The following is a 12,648-nucleotide window of genomic DNA, read 5'->3' as shown; positions in this document are numbered from 1 at the left end:
GCAAACAATGGGGATGGGGAAATATACACTGAATGTAATATACTACCTTAAACTTAAATAAAAAAACCTAGAAAAATATTGATTTATATTTTATTCGATCTTAAAAACAGGCATTTTAAAAGCTAAGGTAAACATATCTACATTTAATAAATGTCATTCATTAAACATTCATTTGGCAAAAGTTCATTTTGCAATTAATCAACACAAACTACAAATAATTCTTATTCAACACCGGTTATTTTTTCTTGTTAAAACCCATTAGATAAACATAAAATTGTCATTAATACAATATAAACATTAGTCATAAAGACCTCTTTCCTGTGATCAGGATTTCATAAATTTGTTTTTATTCTCAAGATCTTACAGGCTGGATCTCAACCGTTTGCTCTACTCCAAACCTGAAGAAACATTCACCGGTGACCTCCCATTCCACTTTGTTTCCCTTGATACTGCAGGACCCAAACCCTTTTTTCTGACTATACCATCTCATGATTTCCGTAATGGGCGCGTCGATAGACCTTATAAGCCTGTCGTCTGCTCTGCTATGAATAGCGACATGGACGGTTCCATAAATACTTGTTTTCATTCGGAAGTTTGCGTTGTACTCTTTCTCTGTGACAGAGATTTTCGCGGACATTCTTTGACCCTTGGGAACTTTCACTTTGCAGTCGGACCCCCAGGTCATGGTTTCCTCAGTTGATTCTTCTGAGTTATCGGTCAAGTTTACAGAGTAGCCAAAAGATGTGGTGAGGTTAGCCACGTCGCCTGGCACGGCCAGTTTGAGACCAACGTTGATTCCTTTGGTATAGCCTTTCGTAACAAAAGCTTTGCAGATACTCTTGGTACTCCTTTGCATGGAGATGTTTTGTTCATGTTCTCCGTTCGTATTGTTGACGTACGTGGATTGATAAATCACCTGGGCATTTGGTTCTTCGCCAAACCTTCCAGCAGACTTTCCTTTCGGATTCTGTTTGACATAGCTGTTGCTATCTATAGCTTCAAACTCTGGAGTCGATGACACGAACTTCGTCCTGGCCCAATTGATGTCGAAACGAGCCTCCTTTAAATCTAATCTTTCACTTCCGGTCGTTGCATGAACGTTCCAGGCGTAATCTTGTACCATTTCTTCAAGATCGGTGATCTCAGCCATTTTTGTTGAATGCGTAGATAACCAAAGATGATTTTCTTAACTATAATGAAAATTTGGGAAGAAATAGAGATAAAAATAAAAAAAAAATTAAATTTTTGAACAATGAAAATATTGAGACTAAAAATGATAAATCTAAACGTTATTCCATAAAAAACCGGCATAAAATCTTAAGATTCCCGCCCATTTTAAACTATAAATGCAAGGTATTCAATTGTAAATAAATAACTTGGAATTTTTAAAAACATTTTAGATTACTTGATGTACAATAACCGCAAAGTACGCTAAAAACATGTTCATATGAATGTGCAAAGAAATCAAATCGATGTGGTTTTTTTTTTTACATAAATGTAGTATGAATGACATTGAATATGTAGAATGATGTGCACAAGAATTCAAATGACATGATTGTTAAAGATAAAATTCATCTTTTCGCATGCCTTTCACCATCATGCCAAAAGACGTATTAAAATAATGCAATTTAAAGTTGAAATATGCATATATTATATCATGACTGCATGTACACTGACAAGAAGGGTAAGATTTTCAAGTTACTCTGATAGTCGCAAAAATAACACAGATTTTGCCCTATTGCATATTTTTAATCTACTGGGCGGGTGTAATATTCTGACTTACTTCCTATTAAAAAAAAAACCCAAAAAACCAAAATATAATTTTATAAATGTTTTATTTCCAAAATACAGTCATTTAACAGGGTAACGCTATGGGTTAGAGTGTTACCTACGAATCTGTAAGTCATGAGTTCGAAACTAATTGGGCTTTTGTAATTTTTACCTTACCGAAATTTTTAAAAAACATTTTTGGGGTCAACTATTGAAAATTTGAAAATTATAAACCACTGAAAGTATTTTGATTATAATGTACTTTTATCAACATCAATTTCGACCGTTGTCCCATACCACCTTAAGAGAATTAAGATTCAAACAATAAGTCGCCTTGCTGAAGTAAACTTTAGATCAAATAGCTTATATTTAATAGTAAATCATTTACTTACCAAAATATCTCCGGTTATACCTTCTGTTAGAATCGAATCGGGCTCGGGTATATATACACCCCAATCTGGAAACGTTCCAGAGAAAGTAGAGTTTGGAATAGTTCTGGAAAATCTTAAAATAGAAATATGTATCTTTGAAAACCTAGATAATTCTGGTTATTCTGAAGTTATATTTAAAATGCGCGTGAGTGTGCTACCCGGTTCCATGGACTAGTTTGTAAAATAGATTTCCAAATATTGCGCGTCGACTTTCTGTTTGAATTTTGATCATTATACATGCCATTGTATATAAATTACATATAGAGTTAAACTTTTAATACTTTTTTTCTGGTACAGATTTAAGTTACAAAAAAGAAAGAGAAAAAGGTTAAAATTTAGTATTATTTCATTGGGTTTTTTGTTTGTTGGTTTTTTGTTGTTTTCTTCTCTTTATTTTGCTGTTGTTGTTGTTGTTTTTTTTTTTGGTCAGAACCAATTACTGTTGTATTATGAATTCTTTAAATGAAAATACATGAAACATTGATAATTTTCAACAATGTGCTTAGCAAAAAAACACATTTCCATTTTTAAGTTTTATTTGGAAGGGGCGGATTTGCTTTAGTTTGTCATTTTGAAAAGAAGTCACTCTTGTAAAAGAATTGTCATATATTGACCCATCATCAAGGCGATGGAAAATCTAATATGCAAACATATGACTTTGATGTAAAATTCTACAATCGGCAAAGACAATCAATCCGATCTGAAACAACCGTTTAAATTTTGCGTCAATCAAATCAACTTCTTCTTTAGCTGCGATTATAAAACGGAAGTACAGTGTGCTGCAGTAAACCCCTAACCCAAAACGGACATTTACAACATTATTAAACACGTCTTTGTGAAAATAATGGACAAAACTTATATCAAATTTTTACTGAATTTTGCAGAAATCAATCAAAAACCTTAACTGAAATTTCTTTTTCGAAAATCATATTTACAAATTAAAAATAAAGCTGATTTCAAGTCTCAAAATAGCTCTTGGAATTTAAAATTCTAAATTTATTAAAGATCAATTGAGTTTTTAAAAGGCCTTTTCAACAGAATGGACTTGTCATGCACGTTGTCTCGTACCAAAAATAGACGAATCTAGTTTAACAGTTTTCGATATCAAATCAAAGCGATATAGTTTTGCAACTAAGGGGCATCCGTGCTTGGTAAAATGTACAATTCTATATGGTTTCGTTGAATATTACAATGTATAGTTTGATTTATCTTCATAACAGAACAAAGTACTTATATTCAAAGTACTTATATTCATTGTGCCAGACATGAATGTCATTATGAAAGAATGTGCAACTGTGAAAAAGGGACCACTGTTATTGATTATACGTGTATAGACAACATACATGTATAGACAACATACATGTATAGACAAAAATATACGTAACTATTACAATGTGTCTTATTAGTTCACAAAAGAGTTGGTCACCAGTCTAAATAAAAAAAATAGCAAAGTTTATAAAAATACAAAACACAAAATAAGGATAAACAAATAAACATAATCAATACCAGTATTGTTCAATCGATATAATAATAAGTTTGCAAAATTCTTTTATATCACATGATATGTCAAACATATGATTAAAAATCAAAACTCTCAGCTAAAAAATATGAAAATATATATTGCCATTTAAAAGGTATACCTATAAACACTTAGACACAAAAAAAAACGACGGATAATTTGATGTAAGTCTAAACAAAATGTGCAATGGTGGAAGCTTTTAAAAATAAAGATATTTAAATTCATCGATCAGGTTTTTTGAATATCATTTTTTCTTATTTTAGAATGCACTTTAAATGCATTTCGTCGGATATAAAGATATACTCTATTGATCTAGTTAAGAACAATTGCGTCATGACAACACACTAAGCAGACCCACGTCTCTGACCCCATTATCCAAAAAAAAAACCCATAACAATTTGTTTGCCTGGTCTACATACAAATATGCGATTTCAATTTTTTTAAAATAAAAAAATCCACTCTGTCAAACCCGATTTTAGTTTGGTTTTCACAGGGTGCTAATGCTTCACAGAGATCTAATGCTTTACGGAGAGAATAAAAGTCGAGTTTAATTCATACAGATTTCATAAATCTTTGAAACGAAACTAGAGGCCTTTTTAAATTTTTGTTCTAATAATGTGTCATTTTGGTTAAAGAAAATTAAAATCGTAATTTTTTGTTAAGGTCTGTCATTCAAGCTCTGTTTACATAACAAAGACATTAAAAACGGAAAAAATCTTTTAGTTCCACTTTATTATGTACATGGAAACATTTGCTGAATCAAAACAATTGCTTAGCATCATAACAGAAACTAAAGTCTATACTTCGCTTTTCCACCGTTTAGAATATACTAAAATGTTTTCAATAAAATCATATTCATTCGGCGTCCATAAATAAACCAAAATATATATTTTGGTTGATACATGTTAATTAAGACAACTGTCTTGAGCCAACGAACCAAGCAGACATTCTTATATTATTGACATAAAACCCAACTGATCAAGCAAAGTTTGTTAAAATGTAAAATTTACCAATGTGAGTCATATTGAACAAAATTACTTGCCACGGTCTGATAAAGCTTTACAGCTTTCAAAGGAGCATGGTCACGATTTTGATCAAATTTCATTTTTGTGTTTTTATTGTTTAAAATGCTTAAGGAATGCATTTCAAATGATCAAATAAAATTTGATAGTCAGTCGTAGATTTATAAGCAAGATACAGGGCTCACAATTCTTTGTCATGTAAACAAGGCTCGTGTCCTGTTCTTGTTTACAGAGATTCAATATACCGGTAAAAAAATCTGTTTCAAGCTGATTTGTCTATCTTCTTATTCATTTTAAGCATAGATAAACAGTTCCTAACGTTTAACACATTCATTTTAAGTCTAAAGCTGGAATTTTCACATTAACATTCAAAATGTAAACAAAATCTTTGTTTACATAAAGAATTGTAAGCTCTGTAACTCCCTTATAACTCAGCGAATGACGCTCAAATTTTGATGCCTATTAAAAATGCCTTACTAAGGCATTGTAAACATTAAAATCGGAAAAATAATTTTTGACCAAAATCATGACCTTGCCCCTTTATATTAAAAATGCAAAAGGTTCAGATTGTCAATTTAATAGATTATCTAAGGAAAAAAAATTATTATATCAACTCCATGTCTAGTACAGGCAATCGAACATCTGTTTTGCAGTGTTTAAAGAATATGCATCTTTATTTTGATATAATGATATATTAAATCTTATCTTCAAGGTCAAAGAAAGGTCGAGGGTAGAAAATATGACAGTCAAATAGCTCTAACCCACAAGGTCTTTGTATGGTTTTTAAGAAGCTTCTCTTTTGTAGATAGATCTTATTTTTGTGTGTCTAAATATCTTCTAAAGAACAAACAGAAGTTTTTCTTTATGCACATGTTGGACATGATACATAAACAGCCATATCTGATCTTATTGATATGTTTGTTGTCCAAATAAATGTGGTAGAGAGTGAATCTTTTCCTTCATATTGTTAACTCGATCATTTAATATTGTAGAGAATTTTTGTTTAGGTTTTTGTTACTGTGTGTTTGGGTTTTTAGTTACTGTGTGTTTGGGGTTTTTTTTATTTTGGAAATGACATACTTGTCAGTTTATCATGATTTATCATATGTGTTGGGCATCATGAAACACACACTCAGTCTGGTTAAGTGGAAACACCCAAACTCTCCACCTGTCCGTAAGATAAACAACAGGTAAAACAGTTATACACGTAATACCTACGATATATATTTATATACCTCATACTTAAATCCATTTCATTTTCAGAAAATAAAATCAATACTTTACATGCAGCAGTGATCTATATACCTGCACGTATTTTTAAAACATGACTTAATTTGACATATATATACTAGTTAAACTGAAAATGAAAATGTTTAAAAGAGAAAACGTTATTATTTTTTTGTAATCTTTATCAAATTTAAATGTGATAATGTATTAAAAAGAAACAAATCAGCATGACCGGTGTAAACTACGAAAAAGATCAATTCATTATCTTTAAGGTATTCAATGTATAACGAAGGGATATTGAACAATTTTGAATCATTTTCAACTAGTTAAATATGTATTGCTAGATAACAATGAAAGTGAAATGAACCAAAATCACCCGACTGAAAACATATAAGAAGCCGGTCATTTTGCACCTTAAATCAATTTTAATAAAGAGAAAGTTTATGCATGTATTAACCAAGACAATTTTACGAATTTTATATTAGTTACTTTTTATAATATCTTAATAAAACATACGGTACCCATAGACTTCAATGAAATTCAAGGTGTGTAATTAGTTGGACCATAATCAAAATTTTGAAAATTCCTTTGATGGAGTATTTGTATTTTATAACACCTTCACAATGATATCATGATGAAGAATATCGGACCATTCATTTATTAGGTACAAAATGTGGTCGTTGTATATCGAATACCTTAAAAGCTCTTTGGGCCTCCAGTGATTTTGCTTATATCCATCTACCATTTCTTGTATCATTTCTTTGGAACCCCGACTTTTATTCACTATTGTAGAAGATGTCTTTCAAACTAGTAAGATAAGGTGCCCCTATATGAATAAGAATATCTCTTCACTTAAGGTATTCGATGTATAACGACCACATTATGTACCTAACAAATCAATGGTCTGATACTCTTAATCATGATATCATTTTGAAGGTGTAATCAAATAAAAATACCCAACCAAAGGAATTTTCAAATTGTTATTTATGTTCCAACTTATTACACCTTGAATTTTGCATTGAAGTCTATGGGCAACGTATATTACAATAAGATATTGTTAAAAGTAACTTAAAATTTGTAAAATTCTCTTGGTAAATACATGCATAAACTTTTTCTTAATCAAAATATGAAATAAAATGAATCATTCACCGCAGATATTTTGACGAAATTAAAATTTCCTTTTTTCAACAAGGGGAGATAACTCTTTAAAAATTTTAAGGTACAAAATGACAGGCTTCTTGTATGTTGTCAGTCATGTGAATTTGGTTTATTTCACTTTCATTGTTATCTAGCAATACATATTTAACTAGTTGAAAATGATTTAAAATTGTTCAATATCCCTTCATTATTCATTGAATACCTTAAAAAAAATAATTTACTTCATCATACAAAAACTGCGGCAGCGAGTAATGTAATTTTTTTGCAATGATAAATTGTATCTCTACCTTCACTTTTCATATCAACCACTATAAAAATTTAAACAGTCTACGTTTACGTAAATCTTTGAATATCTATTAAATCATTCTTATATCAAAGTAAAATCGTGATTGCCGTTTAATACGTTATACAGAAGGAATAGCAAATTCTGTATATCTAAATATAACTTTAAAAAAATATTTATAAGTGTGATGGCAGTCCATGGATTCCAAGCATTCAATTTAGTTTTAAACAATATTAATACACTTATAGCAAATAACAGATATAACAGATATTTATACTTGACGACTAATGTTACTCAACATTAATATTGAAATATAATGTAATTGAGTTAGTCTATATAAAAATATCCGTGAACAGTCGGGTTATGTACTCTGTATAACTATTCTGTACATACAAACATAATATTCAGTGAAACTCAAATAATTTTAGCAAAACAGCAGGTGAACTCAGAACCTGTTACTTTTAACAAGAAACTTCTGCACAAGGTAAAAAATATTGTTGTTTTTATTTTCAGATAAACTACCGTTACAATATACATATGTAACAATAATTCAATATTCAGAAAATATTACAGTGTAATAGAAAATGGTCAGTACTTTCAACTTACTTCGCCAAAAATACAGAGAGGGGAATTGTTAAATTTTCTTTGATAAAAAGGAATAAAGATTAAGACCACTGCATTTTAGTCTTAATTTGGCGTGGAAAGTTTTAATTTTAATATTTCTGCTATGTTTGTTTGTCTTAAAGCAATATAATGAAGGATTTAATTGCATATTTTGAGGTAATGCATTCCATCGTCTTATTGTAACAGGGAAGAATGAATGTCCTTGACTGTTTGGTATGATAATGATTTTCCCTACGTTTTGACAATGGTTCCCATCCCGTTTCTTTAAATAGCACTCAGATGCCAGGATGGTAGTCTGTTTTGCCGTAACTGTTCTGGCTGCTTCAAACCGTATGTTTTCAATCTTCGCAGCATACCAAGATGTTAGTAAGCCCTTTTTAAACAAGAGGCCAACTGGCCTTAACGGTCACCTGAGTAGCATATATCCCATACACAAACTTGTCACGGAGTCTCATATATGCATCTAATTAATTAGGTTTCATACTGGAGTAGAAAAATTATAAATTTGTAATGACGACCACATTTCAAAAGAACTTTGAAACCTATAATTTTGGTGAAAAACTAAAAGATCTGGTCTACAAAATCATGAATTCAGTTTTCCTTTCAGGTGTGTGGGAGTAAAGAAGATAATTTTTTAACGTTATATGCATTAATATCTATACATCCATTTTGGCCCTGCCTTAGAGTCAAAACCCATACCCCAGGGGACATGAAAATTAAAATTTCAGTAGAGGACTTCCTGGTAAACATAATTATTAGTCAGTTTTTTTATACAGATGTGTGAGAATAGAGAAGAAGATTTTTAAACATTATATGCATTAACACTACATTGCCATATTGCCCCCACCCCCTCATGTCCTGAACCCCTGACCCAGGGGCCATGAATTTCACAATTTAGGTAAAGGAGATTGTGGATATCATAACCATGTATTCAGTTTTTTGCCCACATGTGTGGGAGTAGAGAAGAAGATTTTTTAAGATTTAAAACATTTTACTATATGGCCATATTGGCCCCACCCTAAAGCCTAATCACCTAACAAAGGGGTCATGAATTTCACAATTTTGGTAAAGGGGCCTCATGGACATCATAACCATGCATTTAGTTTTTAACAAATATATATGATAGTAGAGAAGAAGATTTTCTAAGATTTAATACATTTTTACTATTTGGCCATATTGGCCCCACCCTAAAGACTGAACCCCTGGCCCAGGGGTCATGAATTTCACAATTTTGATAGAGGGCTTCATGGACATCATTATCATGCATTTAGTTTTTAACAAATATATATGATAGTAGAGAAGAAGATTTTCTAAGATTTAATACATTTTTACTATTTGGCCATATTGGCCCCACCCTAGAGCCTGAACCCCTGACCCACGGGTCATGAATTTCACAATTTAGTTAGAGGGCCTCGTGGACATCATAATCATCAATTTAGTTTTTAAAAAATATATATGGTAGTAGAGAAGAAGATTTAATACATTTTTACTATATAGCCATATTGGGCCCACCCTAGAGCCAGAACCCCTGACCCAGGGGCCATAAATTTCACAATTTTGGTAGAGGGCCTCATGGACATCATAACTATGCAACCAGTTTTTTCCTCACATGCGTGGGAGTAGAGAAGAAGATTTTTGAAAATTTGGCTTTTTTTGCATATTTGGCCCCACTTGTGGCACCCCAGGGGTGGAAGAGCCATAAATTTCACAATTTAGATTCTTCTTACTATAGAGATGCTTCACACCAAAAATGGTAACGATTGGCCTGGTAGTTTTCAAGAAGAAGTTAAAAATGTAAAATTGTTAACGCACGACGCACGACGACGGACGAAGACCAATTGCAATAGGTCACCTGAGTGACTCAGGTGACCTAAAAACTATTTGATCTAAATGTAAATTCCAAGACAAATTATAATTAAGAATAACTCTTAAGTGTTTATGAGTTTCAACTTCTTTCAGGTGAACGTTACTGAAAATCAGTGAGGGATGAAAGGGTTTCTTTACTTTATTTGATGTGGTCAGACATTCCGTTTTGGTGGGGTTAAAAAAAGGCCACTGTTTTGACCATTTAAGTGATTTGTTCAGGATCGTTACATGTATTTAGTAAACATGCTGAAGTGTCAGCATTATCGACAATAATATAAACATACAGTTAATGCTCGTAACCAGATCGTTTATATATAAATGAAAAAGGGACCAAATAAACTGCCTTGGGGTACTCCAGCCTTAATATTGTCGATTTGCTGTCATTGATTACGATACACTGTTTTCTATCATGAAGGTAATGTCTAAACCATGCACTGATGTGAGTGCTTCTCCCCGAATTCCAACGATTGCATATATCGAAAAAACACAACTTTTAACTTTTTTACCCTGATCACCGTACCGTTAAATGGCTGACCGTAGAATCATTTGGTCTAAAGCCAGATTGGTGCGGTGTAAGAATATCATTGGTGAAAATAAAGTTGTATAAATATTTAAAAATACACGTCCGTACGTATACATTTATCAAGAACACTTAATAAAAATATTGGCTTATAATTGTTGCCAATATTACTGGCGCCGTTTTAGAATACATGGATAACGTTTACTATTTAGGGCTTTTCGACTTCGGTCGAAAAGACCTATTGTTTTTGTTCTGTTTTATTATTATTATACTCGATAGTCTTTTGTCAGCGATTTTATGAAAACTAGAAGACACGATGATACAAATATGCATGGATTTTATAGCAAATATATCAATCTATGAAATGTAAGGTTTTGGATTTCCGGTTCCGGTACTTCCGGTTTTTTCAAGTAAAATTATAAAAATTATATTTAACAAAATATTTTGTTTACTTTTTGAGTTAGAGCAATCAAATTTTAGAATTAGATGCATCGTGGCTAGATGTACAAATTTGTAAAGGTAGACATTTTTCTATATCTTACCGTTTTTGAGATATAAAGCTTGAAACTTTAGAAAAGAGGGAGGGGTGAACAAAATAAAAAAATTCAAATGAAATTAAAAATTTTATTTGACGCCTACACATTATTAAGATTAAAGTAATTAAGATATCTTTCAAGTTCCAGTAAAAATTATTAACTACTTCCGGTTTTATAAGTCAATGAAAATCGTCTATGGGAATTTCAGTATTAAACTACAATCACGCGTCAATCGTTATCTCAAAAAGTTTTCAAGTAAGTATCACAATATTTCATCTGTATAATGACACACACAATGCGTAGACCGGAAAAAGTTTTGAATACATAATTTGAAAGAATAAGGGATCTTCAGGGGCCAACGTTCAAAACAGCCCTTCAACTGTAACTTTTTTATTTTTCATCCGAGTTTTAAAATCTTTTCGGCTTATAGTTTAGAATAGAGCGTACAATTTAAAAATTATGGTCCGAGGGGCCACTTTTTGACTCCTTATAGGGGTTTGATGGGCCTAAAGATCATCACTTGTTTAAATTTCAAAGAACAATTTAGTAAGAGTTATCTCGCTTTGCTGTAAGAATGTAGAGCATAAATACTATAGGCATACCAAGTCTTGTGTCCGAGGAAGGAATACTTACTTCAATATGATTTTTTGAAAATATTCCTCTGGAAATTAGAAGTGTATCTACCTGTAAAGATCTGGAGTTATCTTTCTTTTCACATTGCACTACTCATAAGTTGCTATCTAGTCAACTGGGGATACCAAGGCGTTTAGAACACTTGGAAATAAATTAGAGAATAATTTTTTTTTTGAAAATTTAATTAAAAAGGGATAATGGGTCTGTCGAAAAGCCCTTACTTTTTGTTGAAGACAAAAAAAGTTCTAGTTTTCATTGGGTTGGGACTGTCATCTTCGCTAGCCAAGGGTTTTCGGTCCACCCCACTCAACATAAACCCTGAAGTAGACCAAAAACTCTTGGCTGTTTATGGGGAGCGAAGTGGACCCTTGGCTAGCGAAGATGAGGGACTGTAGACTTAAGGATCAATAATTTTTTTAAACAACTTGCATAGTGGTTCGGCAATAGCTGGCAAAGTTTGATTTAGTAGTGTGGGACTGATACAATCCAATTTTTTGACAAAATGAAAAGGCAAACCAAGATAAACTAATTCAATTTGTTGATAATACTAGTACCATCAACAGACGAAAGCAACATTTAATTGAAACTTTTACTAAAAATAAACATTTATTATGCCTCAATACGATTAAAATTTATCAGTGTATTTTAAATTATCACTTGTTGTTCTATAAGTAAATAATTTATTGCACGATTGTGAGGGAAATATGATCTACTCTCCCAGAAAAATCATATTTCCCTCGGGAAATATGGTTATTTATGGGGGAATAAATCTTCATTTCCCTCACAATCATGCATTATACTTTACCTACGATAGCGAGATATGTATTTTTTGTTTGTTTTGCAAAGAGCGCTTTTATACCTTCGTATTCTGGATAAACCACAACAAATTTTTAAACAGCTCATATTTGCACCGTTCTTTAAATACCCTTATATTATTCTTATTTAAAAATGAGTAAAATCTTGTCAATAAGTACGTTACATTAAAGAATTAGCTATAAGTGACAAAAACTATTTGGTGGAGGACTGATGGTAGTCCATGCATTCTGTGTTTACAATTTT

At 31.7% G+C, this 12,648-nt stretch overlaps 1 protein-coding gene across 1 annotated transcript; it reads right to left on the bottom strand.

The window, feature by feature from the left end:
- Positions 1 to 74: 74 nt before the first annotated feature.
- On the bottom strand, positions 75 to 2,287 carry LOC128160069 (uncharacterized). The gene is made up of 2 exons (XM_052823339.1): positions 2,163 to 2,287; positions 75 to 1,190 (listed from the first exon to the last, which is right to left on the bottom strand). Exon 2 carries the CDS (start codon positions 1,148 to 1,150, stop codon positions 353 to 355), a length of 798 nt encoding a protein of 265 aa, XP_052679299.1. The 5' UTR covers positions 1,151 to 1,190; positions 2,163 to 2,287; the 3' UTR covers positions 75 to 352.
- Between the last annotated feature and the right edge of the window lie 10,361 nt (positions 2,288 to 12,648).

This window comes from Crassostrea angulata, chromosome 1 (genome assembly GCF_025612915.1).
Source record: "Crassostrea angulata isolate pt1a10 chromosome 1, ASM2561291v2, whole genome shotgun sequence".
Taxonomy (NCBI): domain Eukaryota; kingdom Metazoa; phylum Mollusca; class Bivalvia; order Ostreida; family Ostreidae; genus Magallana; species Magallana angulata.
Note: the sequence above shows the minus strand (reverse complement) of the source record. Positions and strands in the feature narration are given on the sequence as shown.